Raw genomic sequence first — 19453 nt, forward strand, 5'->3', positions numbered from 1 at the left:
GCTTCTTGACCAGGAGAGTACCAAGGTCAGACCTCTGCTTTATAAAGGAAGATTATTTTGTCAGCTCTACATACTGGAGATTGGAGAAGAGAGAAATAGGAATCATCAAGATCCATCCATCACGAAGATGTTGAAGTAGTTCAGAAGAGAAGTGATAAGGGCCTGAACTAGGATGGTGGCCACGTGAATGAAAAGGAGAAAGATGTGAGAAATGTGGAGCTATAATTGCTAGGATGTGGAAACTGATTGGATATAGGGATGAGGAAGTTATGAAACTGAGTGGTTGGAAGATCAGTGGCTCCCTCAGAAGAAGTAGGAAGGGTCACAGGATATGTGGGCGTAGGGGCAAAGATAATTGGAGAGGGTTCTTATCTAGCTGGCTATTGTCTGTCTGTCATGTATGTATGTGTAAATCTAGAGAGTATATACAGAACTCTCAATAGACTTCTGATTTACTTTCAACTAAGACTAATTAGTATCCTTATTTTACAGATTAAAAAAATGAAACCATTATTGAGTGATTATGTGAAAGCTTTCTCAAAGATTTCTCTCAAAGTTTTGGTGACAGCTTTGAGAGAAGCCTGAACTACTTTAGTTCTATTGCAGTGCACCTCCTGCTACAAGTCATTGCCCCTCTCAAAGTAATCATTTCACATTTATTGTTTCTTGGTAATGCTACTGTTTTTCTTATCTTGACAGTTTAATTCTTTCTTAATGAAGACAGAGTTAGTAAATGCCAAAAAGTACTACTTGGATTAAAAGTGCTGCACATAATGTATTTGCATCTTTTGGTTGCTTATGTAAAAGATAAAATGATCTAAAAGATCCCAATGCATGAAATTTTGAGAGCTATTTTTACTCCTTTTAATCTACAACCTACGTTAAAATCTGTTTTAATACTTTCTAAGTACATACCCCCATTCCCAGGGGATAATAGTCTTAAATTCCTGCTAGCTTCTTCTGTACTTAGGTAAACTTTATTTCTGACCAGTAGCATACTTTATATTAAGTGATATATGACATATATATTGGTAGTTAGTAGCACATATATGACATTTTACCTTGAAGGCAAGTTTTTTAATTACAAGAAGACATCCTATCAGGAGCTTGTCATTTGATGTGGTTTGTGCCAAAGCACTTTTGTATAGTTGGCTGAATTTCTTACTACCACTCCCAGCTTTTTATGGTCTCTTATTTCTATTCTTTAGCAGCAAAAATTACCTTGTTTGGCTGGATTGTGGATTTTGTGAAGGTGGGGAATATATAATACAAGAGGAAAGAGCCAGCTTGCGAGAGGTTTAAGTGCCAGAGTTCATATTTAATCCTGAAGGGAATAGGGAACCTCAAGAGTTTTGGTGGAAAAGTGGTATGATCATACCTTCGCTGTAGGAAATGAAAGATGGATTAAAATGGAAAGAGTCTTGAGATAGGGAGACCAGTTTGGTGATTGTTGTAATAGTCCAAGCAAGAGATAACAAGAGTCTAAAACTAGAGTAGTGAGAGTAGAGAGAAGAGGAAGGATGTGAGAGATATTATAGGCATAAAAATGGCAAGACGTGGTAAGCTCAGTGGCATGAAATGAGAGGGAGGAGACAAAAATGAAACTGAAGTTTCAAAATTGAGTGACTGAGGAAATGGTGATGTTTTTAAAAGAAATAGGAAAGTTTAGTAGAGGAATGAATTTTGAGGAAAAAAGGTGTTCATTTGGTCATGTTGAATTTGAGAAGCCTCAAGGACATCCAGTTCAAAATGTCCAAATGATGATTGGTGAGGTGAGACTAGAGCCAAAATAAAGGGGGATCTAAGAATCATCTGTATAGAAATGATAATTAAGTCCATGGGAACCGATAAAAGAGATTCATCGAGGAAAAAGTGTAGAGAGAAAAGGACCTAAGGCAGAGCCATAGGATATACTCACAATTACTGGGCAAGGGATCAATGAGGTTTAAGACCATGAAACTGTAGAAAGAGCAGTAGGACTGATTAGGGAGACAACTGTTAAAGAGAATAGTGTCACAAAAAGCTAATCAGGAAAAAATATCCAGGAAGAAAGAATGGTTAACAGTGTCAAAAAGAGGTCAAGAAGAACAAGGCTTGAAAAAAGTCCATCTAATTTGGTAATTAAGAGATCATGGTAACTTTGGAGTAAGGAGAAGGAAAGTTTCATGGAGAATATAGCACTTAGACTGGTCTTTGAAGGATACAGTAAGATTTCAATGGGCAAGTAAGGAGAAAGCCTTCTAGGTAGAGGGAAGAACACAAGAAACATAGAGATGGGATTATGCTCTTTGTGGTTGGTGAGCAGGGAGTATAGTCTATCTTGGCTATGGTACAGAAGAGAAATTTTTGGTAAGATGGAAGGATAGGTTGGGTCTATTCGAATACCACATATTGTCTGGACTTTATTTGGTGTTTAGTGGGTAAGTCATTGAAGGGTTTTGAGCAAGTGAGTGACAGGATGTGCTTTATGAAGATTATTACTCTTGTTACCTGCCTTGAGGCCTGGTAATGTATGTTTTACTTAGTAAGATTGGTTTGGAGGCAGACAAAGATTTAATTAGAATTAGGTGTACTTAATAGTTGTTGACCAACTAATAGTACCTTGACCACTGATTGAGTACATCAAGTAGCAGCAAAGATTTCAGTACCATTCTGTTCCATGTGCTACAAAATCTTTTGATGTGAGAACCAAAACTTCAATGAGAATGCATGTCTGAAGGAAGTCAGTCTTGTCCAGCAACTGGTGATTTGGAATTGAAACTATGTTCTTTGCATGAAAAATGAGAAATGGTGAAAATCTATTTAAAGTCATCTATTATCAGCCAGGCTTCCATGTTTAATTTCTAGGTAACAGGCAAATTAGGTTTAGAAAACTGTTTCTAAAATAGCCCCCTTCCGTATTTAAAAGTTAATTCTCGGAGACAATAGCATGAGAGAGTAGAGGGCCAATTTTGGAATCCAGAAAACCTGGGTTCAAGTTCTGTCAAGATTTACTGATTGTGAGATTAGGAGCATGCAAACTGTTTAACCTTTTAGTTCTCCACTCAATTCTCTTAAGATTATAAGTTAAGGAGTAATTGCTTAACTACCATGAGGGAGTTTGTTTGGAGAAAAATATCTTGTACAAGGCAATAGGTAGCAAGTATTCAACCCCAAGTCTTCTGGTAAAGGTTCATTTCTCTTCCAATTACCTCAGACTGTTGCTCAAGAAAACTAATTTGCAAGATAATGAGGGAGAAATTCTACTGTGTTTAACTGTGGTGTTTTATTTTAAGGAGTGGTCTTCATTCTATGTTTTAAAGCCTATTTTAATTACTGTATCTTTGTTTTACAGTTTATAGTCACAATACTTTTTTTTTTCCAGATTGTTTTTGCCTTACTTTTATCCTGTTTGTTAAAATAGGTAACTGAAGTTTTGGATTTTACGTGTTTTTCTCCTTCCTATTTTGTGTCCATTTTGTAGAAATCTGCTTCCTATCACTCATGTTTGTATAGAAGAAGGAGAAAAACCCATGGTGTTATTGCCATACATGAACTGGGGAAACCTTAAATTGTTCTTACGACAGTGCAAATTAGTCGAGGCCAACAATCCTCAGGTAAGAGAGACTTGCCCAAATAGTAGTAATGTCTTTTATTTATGAATAACTGATACTAACATCCTTAGAAATTTAGAAATTAATGGAAAATCAAAAGCACTGAAGAAAGAATGCAAACAGGATGGAAAGCAAAAACCTGTCAGGCTGTATGAAAAGGAAAATGAATTATGATTCGTCTGACTTGACCAGAATGTTTGTCCTCCATTCCCTCCCCCCAAAACTGTTGCTGATTTTGCTGAATTTATTTCCAAAGTGCATTTATTCATTGTACAGGGTGTTCCTAAAGTCTGGATGCATAGGCAGTTGACAGCAATGTGGAATTATTGCATTGAGTTCATGTGAATCTTGCAAAGTGCATCAACCTTTGCCTCACAAATGATGGAAATTATATTGAAGATGTTATTTGTTAATACTCCAATTAAATAAAATGTTGTTGAAAATTTCATTCATTTCATTTCTTGAAAATATGTGTTTTTGCCTATGTGTCCAGACTTTAGGAACACCCTGTAGTTTAAAACACTTTAACATATTGGCAGTAATGCTTATAAGATTTCTGTGAAAGTATTACCTTTATCCCTTTTTTACAGATAAGGATACAGAGTTTAGAGTTCCTTACTCAAGATTACAAACATAATTGCTCATGGCTGTAGTCTGGGTTGTATTAGAAAATAGGTTGCAGTCTTTATATGTTAGATTATAAAAAAAATTATAGATGTACATATAAAAGCAGTATGTAGATAGATGGACCTCTTTCTGCAATATAATTAGATTTATTTATGTACATATTTATATTCATTTATGGATTTATAGGCATATTTTTATACATATATATCCAGACATATGTATATCTGTCTACGTACTATCTTTAGCCCCATTTGTGTTGTTCTAAGATGAACTGTTAATTGTTTGGTCTACTCACACTAAGAGCCACTGTTTTTGATAACAGTCTGCAGTGAATTCAGCAGAACTCTGAAGTTTTTGCTAGAAAGATCTTGTAGCACCTTGAAAAAATTTTAAAAGTCCATTTCTTAGGGAGTTGTAAATGCTGTCCATCTTTTCTCCTGTTATCCTCAAGGTCAAAGTGATCATTTGACTCATTTCTGATGCAATTTATAAACTGGAAGAAGATAGCCATTTAAACATTTTTAACAATTGAAATATATTATCTATGTAATGATATTTATAGTCAAGATCTAGCTTCTAGATATTAGTCTGTAGGCAGAAAGAAATATTTAGATATTGAGTAGAGAAATATGAAGGGAGAAAGATGAGTTATATTGTAGGTATTTTATTTTGATTATTGACGTTACCATTGTGAATCACAGGCAATTTCCCAGCAAGACCTAGTACATATGGCTATTCAGATTGCCTGTGGAATGAGCTATTTGGCAAGAAGGGAGGTCATTCACAAAGATTTGGCTGCTAGAAACTGCGTGTAAGTACTATGCTATCATCATCAATTAATAATGAATATTCCCTGGATTTGTGACATATACTCCAGAGGTGTATCTAAACGATAACCATGATTCATCCTTTTATTATCTCCTTTTTTTGTTTTCAGCATTGATGATACACTTCAGGTAAAGATCACTGACAACGCCCTATCCAGAGACTTATTCCCCATGGATTATCACTGTCTAGGGGACAATGAAAATAGACCAGTTCGATGGATGGCTCTTGAAAGTCTGGTTAATAATGAATTCTCCAGTGCTAGTGATGTGGTAAGTTCTGGTATTTCCAGATATTCATGGAACATGGAAAAAATGGCTTTCTCTTAAGTGCATTCATTTTGTATAGGGTGCCTGTTGACCAATAACTAAACAAAACAAATACGCTTTGTTGTTAGTTAAGCCATCTAATAAAGAGAAGTGTTGTGGAACAGATTCAGAAATCATGTATATTTTGTTTGGAAATGTTTTGCGTCTTTTTTTTCTAGTAGATTTTACCTTCTTGGTTCTTGTATTTGAATGAATAATGAAATGAATTTCTAGTTACTAAAAGTGTGTGAAAAGTACTCAACTAGGTAGTTAAATAGGGAGCTTGGAAGTCTAATGGGTAATTGAATCTATTGGAATAATTCAGAGACTTTTTTAATAGATCATATATTATTAGAGCTGGAAGAACTCTTATAGTCCAACCCCATTACAGATAAGGAAAGAGAGGCCTATTTTATAGAAAACCTTGTCTACACAATGGAATTGCATGATATAATCATTCACATTCCGGGAAACTAGTGTGCTTTATTCATACACAGAGAGAGCAGTGGAGCCTTTGGTCTATTTGTTAAGCATCATTGAGTATAAACATCATATTACTAGTTGAAGCAATGTGGTTTAGTGGGAAGAAATTGGACTTAGGAAAGGCTTGGATTCAATTTTTGCCTCTTAACACTTTTGTACAAGTCACAACTTCTGTGAGTCTGGGTTTCTTTTATCTACAGAATGAAAATAACAGTATGTCTGTATCTGCCTCTCAGGATTTTAATGAATATTTAATATGATGATAGATGCAAATGCTATATAAAGGTCAGGTTTTTAGCACAAAGAGCTGGACTGAGGTCACCAATAACCTAGACCATTCGAACAAACAAAATCCGTTAGATTTTTAGCTCACTTCCCACCATGTCTGTCCGTAATGGAAAATATACTTTACGCAGGGAACTATATATAACTGAATATTTATGTGTCTTTTGGTGGAGCTAAAAGAAGTGTAGAGTTGATAAGTAAATATCAGTGTTGGTTATTGCTGACTCCCAATACACAAACTCACATGAAATGTTAATAACAGTTCACTTCACAAAGCATAGTCTAGTTGGGTGGATGTTATTAACATATAATGTACTGGAATTAGAGCACATTATATGATGCGATATAGTTCACGGCCAAAGTATGCAGATGTTGTCTCTTGAGAGGTCAGGAATGAGAAGAGGTGAGCAAGCTGCAGTAATACAATTTGAAGGAGACTCATAAGGATGGGTAGCGCTTGGACTGTGAGAAAGGGACAGCAAAGCATTCTGGGGGAAGGAAAGAGCTTCTTATATTCGAAGTGCGTAAAGAGATCTGCCTGAAATGCACAGTATGGGTTGGAGAGTAGTAGCAAGTAAAATTGGGTAGAAAGAAAAGAATAGACTGAGATTATGTGAGGCTTTGAATTCCAGGCTGGAGTTTGAGCTGCATTTGAAATGCGTTGAAAAGTTATTGTAAATGATCGTGTGAAATGGTAAAGTGTGGGACAAAGGAAACAGCTTTTATATGGTGAAGAGATTTCTGATCTGGAAGTAAGGAGAACTGGGTTGTGGTTCCCCACTAATTAGCTGTGTCAGTTTTCACAAACCTCTTTATCTTTCTTGGCCTCATTTTCCTTAACTATTAAGTATTGAGTTAGAGCATATTACCTCTATTAGTCCCTTTCCATCTGTATCTTTATGAAAGAACTTGACACAGGAGAGAGATTGGAGCCAAGCAACCCAGCTAAGAGGTTGTTGCTATAATTTAGGCATAGGGCCTTATTAGAATGATGGCACTGTATGTGGCAAAGAGAATTTGAATTTTTGAGGAAAAATTATGAATGAAGGACATTTATGGTTAGGGATTTTCAGTCCAAGTGAACGTTGTTGACAGAAATGGGGAATTTGGGAAGTTTATATTCTAAACATATATGTCAGGTAGTGGTACATCCAACCAACTTTTGTAGAAGAAACTTTGAAATATGAAGCTGAAAATATAGATTTGAGAAATATTGTTGTTAAAGTGGACACCAAAGTGTGGAAAAGACTCTGCCAAGAAAGTGTGGCAAGAAGAAGGTACTGAGAACTAAGTCTTAGAAGACACTACAGTTGGGGGAGGCTGATTCCATTCCTATTGGATAGTTTCTTTATCAATCAAATCAGGATTCTTATACTCTTCTTCTTTGTGCTAATAAACAAATGTTGAAGACTCAGTCTTGAAAAAGAACTCTCTTCTAGGTTATTCGAATACCATCTGTGTTGCCCGAGGAATAAGAAAATGCATTGCTTCGTTACATTTTAATATGAGTCTAAACTGCCTTTCCTGTTCAGACTTAGATTTTTTCTCTAACACTTTCTTCTTTTCCTAGAAAGACCAAGTCAGGTTGTTAGATTGTCAAAGGAATATATAATTCAAGCTATATTACTCATTGCGAAAATGATGATTGCAGTCCTATTCACTATAATCATTGCATTTAGGAGGGTAGTGGAGTGTGAATTTTCAGTAGAGCAATTTGTGATTCTTCACATTATCATCGGTTCTGACTGATTGTTTTGACTCTTCAGTCTGGTCACATACTTAGGTCACTTAAGACTTGAAATGCACCTTGTCAGAGGCCCCAAAATTGAATGTCCATACATGCGTGTTACAGAAGAGGCATCATTTCAAGTTTCTGTAACATTAATTTTAGGACTGAGATTTGGAATGTTAGATCTTATGATGGTTAAAATAAAAGTACTGTTTTAAATTGTTTTTGTTGTATCTTTTTAACTGAATATTTTTATTTTACCTTTTTAGAAGGATGTTTAGCTATTTTATTACCATCAGTAATTATCAGAGGTGTCTATTTCGAGAGTTCTTAGATCTTGTACAAATTGCCTAAATGTTTCAGTAATAATGAATAGATAATCGCTGTTGTAGTGTTACTTTGTTTCTTTTTGTATCTTATATGCAATTTAAAGGATTGCCTTTTACTTTTTGTAGCTTTTATGACTTATGTATGATCTGAGTTTCATTGTTACAAAATTTGTACTTTGATGTAAGAGGCAAAGAATAAAAGGAATGGTACTGGTGAAAGGAGAACTTTCTATTTAGAGGTCCTCTTTTAAATGCAGAAAGCTTCCTGTTTAAGAGCTAGGGTGGCAAATTATTTTTTTTTAATGTCCTACATGTAGCCTAGAAAAGCTTGGTCTACCTTATGCAAAATTTAGTTGTATAGGTGATGTGTAGTTATAGAAATGGATTTTTCTCATATCACCTACTCTGAATGTATTCATTCCATTTCTAGATAAAACCCTCTGAGAGAAATCTCACACTTGGGGCAAATGGTCGTTAGTACTGTCCTACCTACATAATAGCAAGTAAATTTTTTATTATATTAGACATTATTAGCAGTACCTCAAGAACTTCTCCTTAACAATTGAATCAGATTATAATAGCTTCTTTGGCACTTGATAGCTAAATATATAAATATATATTGCTCCTTTTCTGTTTTGAAAAGTCAACATTGACATTTTGGTGAAGCAGGTTAAATCTTATAAGTATTCTTCATTTTTACATGAATCAGGAAACCAATGTCTCAAACATTGAAAAGTAGAATGTAGGCTATACCTTCCAAAACTATGCTGTTGTCCTGTCATTCTTAAAACTTACTGCTTTAAGGGCCTATCAAGCACAGCTATTGCATCAAAATAATACTGAGGATACTTTATAGGATTTCTTTTTAATTAGAGAGTTACAAACACTTAGCTGATGTATAGAATTGGATGTTACTCAAACACTGTTCAATTTCTTACAAGATGAAACTTTGTATAATTGTGGAAATGTCTGTTGCTTTTTACCATATTTGGTTTCTAAACATTCTGTCTTTCTAAGCTATTTCCATTTAGTTTTCTTATTTCTAAATGTCTATTGTATATTTTCATTGAATTATGGTATGCTTAAATAATCTTGTCTAATTGGAAAGGCAAACAATCAAAATTATTCCTTTTTATAGGTTAATTTAAGTGTCATAATCTAGCTACTCATTTTCATGATAAATATTTTATTAACTTCAAAGAATTATGTCATCTGAAAGGTTAGATCTTTTTCTATGTTTTATTTTTATTCCTTTTACTTTTGTACCTTACCAGTGTACCTTACTCCCCACTGCCTTTCCTTGTGACAGAGAAAAACAATTGAGCTAAATTGACCAACATAGTAACTAGTCTGCCCTCTCTAAGGAGAGTAGGGCAACAACTTTCATTATCTAGCATTAGAGATAGGTTTTAATATTGGAAGTTGAAAATGCATGCAGTTATTTCAGTGCTCTTTATTGCTTCCTATATTCTTTGATGGTGTTTGTTTATTACCTGTTAAGCCTCCCATAAATCACATTGCTTCTGTTTAAATGGCACTTTGCAGTTCTTTATACGTATGAAGTATTTCATAATTGCTTTGTAAGAATATTAGTATTTTTTGTTATAAAAACAAAATGGCTACTTCTGTAAATTGTGATTTCATATCTTTTTAGTAGAGACATTAATTATTTCAAGGGTGGGTGACCTTGCAGATAATATCCAGGGTATGTGAGAAGAACACCTATAATCTCAATTTTTCTGAATTAGTGAATTTAGGTTGTATGTGAGACTCATATTTGAGTGTTCTCTTTTCTTTTTACTTTCCAAATAACATCACTCTAGAGGCATCCTTAGTAATTTCTGGATATTGTTTTTATTTCATTTATTATTATAAAATTGTGGGTTACTGCATGAAGATCTCATAGAAATATGTATTATCTTATCTTTTTATATGAATACCCAATTATAAGAGCTTTGAGTTATTTAACAACAATTTTTAGAAACTAGTATAATCCTTCATATGTAAGCAGACCTTGCCTTAGGGATTTGGGGTCCTGAAAATTGAGAAAGTACTGTCGAGTAATTTTTAATATTATACCTGATCTTTCTTGAAAATAAGTAAATTTACTTTCTTTTGGGAAAAGTTAACCTACTTCCAGAAATGAACAGTTTTCTTCCTTTTGATCAGTTTACTATTTCTATTTTCACTATTCATTCTGTTCCTTCTGGGTGGATAGTTTAACCCATAGACAAATTAGCTCAAAGGACCTTATATTGTGAACTTTTCTTCATTATTTCACTTCCTTCAGGGTTTTCTCATTCTACTACATTTCTGTCAGATACCACCTTCTTCAATCATCAGTGTTAGGATGGAGCATTTTCAAAGCATCTTACAACGGGAAAAAAGGGGCCATTGTGTCAAACTTGAGTGATGGCCTAGTAACCATCCAATACTGGCTCCTCTGTCTCTCCTAATCCGCAGACCCAGAGGACAAATTCATAGCAGAAGTGGCTTCTTTCTCAGTCATGTCTGACTATCTGTCACCTGGAATAATACTGGATGGACCTCCTGACTTCAACAAAGGCTCCTAAGACACAGGCTACTGAGGTAAGCATTGGCCCTCAGGATGGTACCTCCAACTTAACTGCCCTAAATTGGCACTGATTCTCTTCTAAAAGGAGTCTCTGTAGGTATAAAAATTATTTGAGTATATCGACCTATTTTCTCTACCATCTTTCTTCATGAAGTACTTAACGGTAGTTTTGTACTCTTTCTTTAAGTCCCTCTCCAGAAATAACAGAGACCCACATTGACTATTAAATATACATGAATTTCTTAAAGATCACTTAAAGTTATTCTTTCCTTATTCTTGAAATATGAAGCTTAGCAAAATTTCTTTGGACTTTTCTTATCTCAGAAACAAGTCCTTTTAAAGACTTTATTTTGTTGCTTTATTATTCCTTTCTTCATCATTTTTTCTTTCAAAACAACAACAAACAACAGTGTTTGACCTGGCAGACTATTTTCTTTTTTGAGTTTTTTTCTTCATCCTTCTTACTTCAACTACTTGGGCTGTTTTCTACCATAATTATAAACTGAGTCTTAATTAGTATTACAGAAGCTGCCTCTTATTCTTGTTCTCGTGTTCACTTAGAGGTTTTTTTTTAAGCCCTTTATCCTTGCATTTATAAGTGAACAAGAACTAATATTTCTTATACCAGAGGATGAAAAGGTGTACCTGTGCTTTCTGACTTGAAAAATAAAAAAAAATTTGGAGAGAAATTTCCTTCAGATAATTATCTGTGTATCTACAAAATTAGGCATAAGGAAAAATCTTACATTCCATCATATTTTCTTCCTTTAGGAACTATCTTCAATGTTTGACTCATCTCCTCTAGGTTACATACAGGGAAAAGCACCTTCATGGTAGAATTCTCTACGCGTTTGTTTTCAGTGACAAAGATGATAAGAACTGACTGTAGTTTGTGGTTGCAAGGTTGTACAAGACTCACAGGGGTAGAAAATAATACTCTTCTGTATTTAAAAGAAAGTTGCAAAAGACAATCAATCCTGAACTAGAAGTCACCAGTCACTCCAGTTAATTGGTTTGATGCCTGTAAGTCAGTTGATTAGAGTTCTATATTACCGTATTGGTCATTATTGAAAAAAATTGATATCTGTTTGGACGTTAATGTTTAACGTACATATTACATTTTGTATTCCTTTTTGGACTATCAGTTTCATTAGAATTATAAAGTAATAGGATCATAGGATTATAGATTTAGAACTGGAAGGGACCTTAGAGGATCTCATGTCCAGTCTTCTCATTTCACAGATGAGGAAAGTGAGACTCAAAGAGGGAAAGTGATGTACCCAGGGTTTCAACTAGTAAGTGCCTGAGGCAGGACTTAAATTCAGGTCTTTCAGATTACAACTCCAGCACTGTATTCACTGCACTACCTAACTATTCATCTCAAAGAATGTTTAAGACTTTCTATCATTTAGGCTATAGTTAAGATAGTTACTCGTATAATTATTGTGCATTTGCTCTTTAAACAAAAAAAATAGCTGTTTGCCTATCTTTGCATAATTAAAATGATGATATTAATATATGTATAATTAATATTGAAAAGGCTTAGAAAATATGCAGTTTGAAGGTCGATGTATTCTTTAGAATTATGAACCCTTACACATAAATATTAGGTATTTGGGAAGTGGTTTACTCTTGTGCAGCCTGTAGTTTCTTCATATTGGGAATGTTAGTCTAGAAATTCATAGATAATGAATTCTTCAGCATTGCTGTTGTTTTATTGGACTTCAACTTCTATTATTTGACGTATTCTGTTATAGTATTTAAACATTTTAAAGGAAACTCTTCCATTAACGATAGTTGATTTGTTGGTTGGGAAGGGTAATCTTAATTGTCAAATTTATCTGTATTTCTGGGCATTTGGCTGAATAAGACATTTAAAATTGTTGCCATAAACTTTTTTAGTTGAGTAGTTTGATAACTGTGTTGCTAAAAGGGATGACTAGCTACTCTTGGTTCTTGGCTTCATTTCTCCTTATCTCCTAAATATGAATATTGCCTAAGGGTCAGGGCTTACTAACTTGTTCTTCTATAGGATGTCCTTTGGAGATTTCATTTATCTACTTCTGAATCTATACCTTCAACCCTAACTTGAACTACAGTGCAGGATCTCTAATTGCCTGCTAGATATCACCACTGTCACTTCAAATTTAACGTGTCCAAATTGAAAGGAAACCTATTTGCTCCACAACTAGTTGCCCTCTGGACTTGCCCATTTTTGTTAGTTACTCAAATTTGAAAACTTATTTGTCTTTGATTCCAGCCAGCCAGTCACCAAGTCATGTCAGTTCTTTCTAAGAAATATCCCTTGTATCCATTCCTTCCTTTCTAGCCTTGTTGTAGTTCACCTGATGCCAGTCCAGACTCACATTATCCCAAAGCTCAGTGATTATAAGTCACGAAATTGGTCTTTTACTTCCAATCCCTTCCTCTTTACTCCATCCTAAAAATAATTACCAGATAAATCTTTATAAAGTACCACATTGCCCATAATAGCTAACATTTCTATAGCACTGTAAGCTTTGCAGTAAACTATACATAAATGATCCTTATTTGATAACATGCCATATACTGCTTGAAAATCCTCAGTGGTTTCTCATTGTCTACAGATAAAGTCTGAACTCCTTCGTGTGGAGTTAAAGGCACTTCACAGTCTATATACCTGTGGCCCTCTATGCCTTTCTAGCCTTACCACTTCTTACGTGCCATCATACAAATGCTCTCACTTAAACTAGTATCCTTATTTGCCTGCATGTTGTCCCTGCCTAGAATACCTTTTTCCTTTCTCTGTGCTTGTCCTTTAAGACAGAGCAGTAACAATAATGATGATAGCCAGTGTTTAGATAGCCCTTTAAGGTTTGCGAAGTGTTCTACTTGTTTTTTTATTTGATCCTCACAGCAACCTTGCGAGAGATGTATTACTATTATGCCCATTTTTCACATGAAGAAATTGAGGCTCAGAGAGATTAAGTGACTTGTCCAGGGTCAAACAGTAATTGGCTGAGGCAGGATTTGACCTCAGGTCTTCTCAGCTCTTTCAGTTCACCAAAGAACTGTAGAATGTCATGTCATCGGTAGCATTAGCATATGTTACCTAGTATTCTTGTTTATCTTTTCATGTATAGGTCCCCCTCCTCACTTTGCTTTGCCAGTACATACCTCAAGGTGTGGTGTAGGGACTAAAGTCAATTTGTTTTGGTAATGATGATTTTGCTTGGCATCATCCATAACAGTTCCAGTAGTGATTCAGAGCCTCAAAGAAATAAAATTAACTTTAACTCCTCCTTGTCCTTAAAGTTCCACACTCTTCCTCTCTAAAGCAACCCCCCCCTTTCCTTCCCTCATACATAATTCTGTTAGTCCCTGCATTTTACCAGTTCTTTGTGAGGAATGACTTTCAGGTTCAACCTTCTCACTTATGTCCAGAGTCACTGCCTCACTCAGATCCTGGAAAACTTGTGCTTAGATCCCAGTAGTCCTGGTGTCCTTGGTATTCCATTCTTCTCTGCATATCTCTAACAGATTAATTGTCCTAAAATGACATTTTTATCCATTCACTATTAGGCTCAAAAACCAGCAGTGATTCTCTCTTTCCTAAATCTAGGCATCTCCTTCTGACATCATATATCTTCATTTTGATAAAACTTTTTTCTGTCCAGCCTCATCTCTCACAATTTCCTAATGAAATTGTTTTTCGGTCAGGCTTATCTCTTTATCATCGTTGTTATAGGATATACCATTCTTTAATGAATGATTCCACGTATTTGTTCATGGAACTCCTTTCTCTCTCTGCCAATCTAAATGTTGTGTTTTTTATTTTTCTTCTCCCAAAGCCTAACTCAAGGGACACCTCTTTGAAGCTTTCCCTGACTAATCAAAGTTGATGATTTCCCCTACTTGGAATTTCTTCAGCACTTAAGTAAATAATATGTACTTTACTTTTATTTATTGAACAAATGATAACTGTTTGCCTATAGCATGCAGGACATGGTATATAGTTATGGGAGCGTTCAGGGAAAGATAAAACATAGCCCTTGCTCTAAGGAGCTAGTACAGAGATTGACATATATACAAATATTTCCTAAACAAATCAGTACCTTCAGCCAGGTACAAGCAAAATATTGAGTTCAGAGGATGAAAGACTTACTAGCAGTTGAAACAGCTTTGTAGAAGGAGGTGGCATTTAAGTGGAGCCTTAGGTAGAACTAGGAGGAAGAACAGTCTAGGTAGAAGAAATGACATGAGCAAAGACATTTAGTGCAAGATGTGTTTGATGAAGAGTTAGTATCAATTTTGGTAAGAGGACCTATGTAGGGGAGTGGGGGGACATAAGGCTAGAAGGGGTAGGGGCAGGTGATGAAGTACATGAAGCTCTTCTTGAGGAGTTTGGGTTTTTTCAGTGGGGACCAGGGAAACATTGAAGCCTTCTGAGCAAGAGAATGTCAGGATTATGACTTTAGAAATTTTGATTTGGCAAAAGGTATCCAGTTTTTCAGACTTAGTTCATGTTACTACTCCCCATCGCTGTGTTCTAGCAAAACTGGCCTTTTTGCTGTTCCCAGAACTCAAAACATTCCATCTCCTACCTCCATCCCTTTCCTTAGTCTGTACCTCATACCTGGAATGCATTTCTACTTCATAGACTCCTTAGCTTCCTTCCTCTTTCTATTAGAAACCTTTCTTGATTCCTCTAATTGTTAGTGCTTTTATCTATCTCACATTATATACTTATTCTCAACATGTTGTGGTCTCTGTTAGAATCAATCAGTAAATAAACATTAAGCTCCTACTATGTGCCAAGCTCAGGGCTAAGGGCTAGGGATACAAAAAGGGGCAAAAGACAGTCCCTGCTGTGAAGCTTATAATATAATGGGGGAGGCAACGTGCAAACAAATATATACAAAGCAAGCAAAATATGTGGGATAGTGAAACAGTAAGGCAGTAATAACAATGTAGATGATAATTGTCAAGATGCCTGTGTATTTCTGTATCACAAAGTATACGAGACTCTCTACATAGAAGGTAGAAGAAGTAAACCATTTATTCAGACACCAGAGAACCATATCCCATAACCAAATGCTCACCTCCCATAGCCAGCCAGTCCACTTCATCATAACAGGAACCCAAAACATTCAATATAAAATATTACAACATGGAGCCTCAATATCCCGAAACCTCTCTGACCCCCTGCTGGGGTCTTCCCCAAAACAAACTCACAGTACAGTTAAGTCAGCCTGTTCAGTTCTAACAGTCAAGAAGGCGGCCATTAGCAGCCATAACTGTTTTCTCTCTCTCAGAATCTTCTGTGATACAACTTCCTCTTCGTGTCAGGAAGCTCCTCCCACTACATGTAACTTAGTCTTCCTGTGACATAAGTAAGTCACATGGCCTATTAATGAGTGGGAAAGATCCACAAATCCAAATTGCTACTACAGATAGGAAATAATTAAAAGAGGGAAGGCACTGGAATTAATAGGGTTTGGAGAAGGCTTCCTGTAGAAGATGGGATTTTAATTGGGGAAGTCAGAGGTTGGTAGTGAGGACCAAGTAGGGAGAATGGGAACAGCCAGAGAAAATGCCCAGAGCTGAGAGAGAGAGTGTCTTGTTTGTGAAACAGCCAGGAGGCCAGCATCACTGGATCAGAGAATATGTGTTGGGAGAGTAAGGTGTGAATTGACTGGACGGGTAAGAGGAAGGCTAGGTTATAAAGGGTTTTGAATGCCAAACACAGCACTTTGTATTTCTTCCTAGAGGCAATAGGGAGCTACTAGAGTTTATTGAGTAGGGGGTGTGACATGATCAGACCTGTGCTTTAGGAGAGTCACATTGTTGGCCTAAAGAACGATGGATTGGAGTGGGGGGAGACTTGAGGCAGGCCAAACTCCTCTGCCCCAGCAGATAGTGTGATAGTCCAAGTGTGAGATAACAAGGACAGGCATTAGAGTGGGGGCAGTGTCAGAGGAGAGAAGGGGCCTGTGCATAAGATGTTGCAAATGTGAAATCAACTGGCCTTATAAATTCTGTGAGCACCAAGACCATTGTTTCATTTTGTCTTGGTATTCCCAGCCCCTAGCACACCACCTTACTGGTAGGTATGTAATAAACTTAAAAGAAAGAAAAACTAAACCCAAAAACTAATAAATTGGATTCTTTTCAGTCTTTTCTCAAAGACCTCATGAGGCAGAACCTACTCTCTCCCAAGGCATGCGATTCCATGTTTGGTTAGAAGTTTCTCCTTATATCAAATTGAAATCTACCTTTTTTCACCTCTTAGTTCTGTCTTCTAGGTCTAAGCAGAACAAGTCTAATTCCTCTTATGTATGACAACCCTTCAACAAGTCCTTGAAGTCAGTTCTCATGCCCCCACTCTCTTCTCCAGGTGCAGCATCCTTATTTCCTCTTAATTGAGTCTCATGTGGCTTTATCTCAGGGCCCTTCAGCATCTTGGTTACACTCTTCTGGATGCTCTCCAGCTTGTCACTGACTTTTCTAAAGTGTGGTAACAAGATTTGAACTCATAATTACAGGTGTGGTCCGACCAAGGTAAGCTATAGTCTAACTCTCTCCTCCTGGCAATGTCCTAGACATCTCCATGCAGATAGAACAGAGAGACCCAGCCTCAGAGTCAGGAAGTCTGACTTCAAGGCCTGCCTTGAACCCATCCTGATTGTGTGATCCTGAGCAGCTTTCTCAGGGAATAAGGTGCAGAGAAGTTGCTGTTTCTCATTCCAGATCCTCCCTCTCTTACCTCCGTGCCTTCTCCCATCACCTGTGCTTAGAAAGTTCTCTCACCTTGCCTCTGCATCGTTTCCCTGGCTTTTTTAAAGATGCAGCACGTGTCACCTTCTGAAAGATCTTTCCAAATTCCACTAATTGCTAACGCCTTCCTTTCTGTGACTACCTTCCAGCTACTCTGTATAGACCTTGTTATTTTCATGTTTGCCTCCCTGTTAGAATTTGAAATCCTAGATCTCAGGGACTGATTTTGCTTTTCTTTTTATTCCCCGAGCTTAGCACAGTGCCAAACATAATAGATGCTGCCTGCCTGCCTGCCTGACTGATTTGCATTAAAAGATGGAGTTTTTTCATCTGAGAGTTTCCAATGCCAGTGAAATCATAGATTTGCTCTCTATTCCTGGTCCTAAGCTGCATCACCTTTTGATTTATAGTGTATTTTCAGCCTACTAAAATCCCTAAATCTTTTTTTCAGATAAACTGTTGACGTTGATGCTTCCATCATCATTTACTTATGATATGGAAATCTAAGTGCAAGACTTTATAATTTATCCCATTTAATTTAATTCTATTGGATGCAGCCCTGTGTTTTAGCCCATCAATCTTTTAATCTCTCCTTCATAGCTCTACCATATAAAAATTTGATAAGCATTACACCTATATCTTTATCCAAGTCATTGATAAAAAAGGTTAAACAGAATAGGATCAAGCACAGTGCCTGGGAAAAGTATTCTTCACTTTTTTCTGAGTTGACATCAAACCATCAGATGCTGTGAATTTGGCCTTCCAACCAGCTTTCAGCCCTCCTGCCTGTAGTGTCAATTCCATATTGTCCATTGCATGAAAAACTTTGTCAAATATTCAAATACTATGAAACAGTACATGAGGTTGGTCCACAGTGACCTGTTTCTGACCATGATGAGACTTGATGATCACTGCTTCCATTTCGGGGTCTTTACTAACTATCCCTTTCCTAATATTTTCTAGAATTTTACTAGGAATTGAAGTCAGATTTACTGGCCTAGAGTTTGCAGGTTCTAGATTCTTTCTTTCTTAAAAATTGAGATAATATTTGCCCTTCTCTATTCCTTTGGCACTTCTCTCACTTGTTACTGTTTTTCATAGATTGCTGAAATTGTTTCAACCATCACATCCACCTGTTCTTCGATCAGCCTGGGATGTATAGTTCATTCAGGCCTGGTGAACTGAATTTATCAAGGGCAGCTAGGTGTTCTCTTTCTGTTACCTTATCCTGCGCATCATCATACAATAATTAGCTGTTATTTTTATTCTGTCCTTTCTAGCCCATGGCAGAGAAAACAGGAACAAACCGAGAATCAAGCAGCTGTACATTTTCATCATCTCATCCATTCTTATCAACCGTTTTGTATCTATTGAGGCATCCAGGTGGTACGGTGGATAGTGCACTGGGCTGGAGTCAGGAAGATCTAAATTCAAGACCTTTATTAACTCTGTGACCCTTGGCGAGTCAGTGAACTTCTGTTTGCCTCAATTTCCTCAACTGTAAAATGGGAATAATAGCACCTTCCTCCTGGGATTGTTGAGAGGATAAAATGAGATAATATTTGCAGAAAGCTTAGAGTGCTTGCCACACAGTAGGTGCCATATAAACGCTCATTCCTTTCTCCCTTCCCTTTGTTTGAGCCTATTCTTTTCTGGAATTTAACTATAAAATAATATATTTTTGTTATCCTTACCTTTCTTGACCAATTAATTCCAGCTTATTCTAAATGTTAGTGTTTGTGAAACTATTTTTACAGGATTGTTCCATGCTGTTGTTATAGTACCTACACTTTTTAACTCATCCTCCATCATTGGCCCTTGCTTCCATCCTCTCTAGTTAATTCCTTTCAGGTCACCTTAATCTTAGTGCCTTCCCTATGAAACTACTCCCAGTTTGTCCTTTATACCTCTTGTATGTACATAGTTGTTTGGGTGTGCTTAGC

The 19453-nt window shown here is 36.3% G+C and overlaps 1 protein-coding gene across 2 annotated transcripts in view; it reads left to right on the forward strand.

The window, feature by feature from the left end:
• The window catches only part of RYK (receptor like tyrosine kinase), a 124018-nt gene that overhangs the window by 89939 nt on the left and 14626 nt on the right, over positions 1–19453 (forward strand). For both annotated transcript variants that reach the window (XM_036746613.1, XM_036746614.1), the window contains exons 11-13: positions 3464–3596; positions 4922–5031; positions 5158–5317. In XM_036746613.1, coding sequence (XP_036602508.1) covers positions 3464–3596; positions 4922–5031; positions 5158–5317 — 403 coding nt within the window. The remainder of the gene's footprint in view (positions 1–3463; positions 3597–4921; positions 5032–5157; positions 5318–19453) is intronic.

Source organism: Trichosurus vulpecula, chromosome 2 (assembly GCF_011100635.1).
Source record: "Trichosurus vulpecula isolate mTriVul1 chromosome 2, mTriVul1.pri, whole genome shotgun sequence".
In the NCBI taxonomy this organism is placed as follows: Eukaryota; Metazoa; Chordata; class Mammalia; order Diprotodontia; family Phalangeridae; genus Trichosurus; species Trichosurus vulpecula.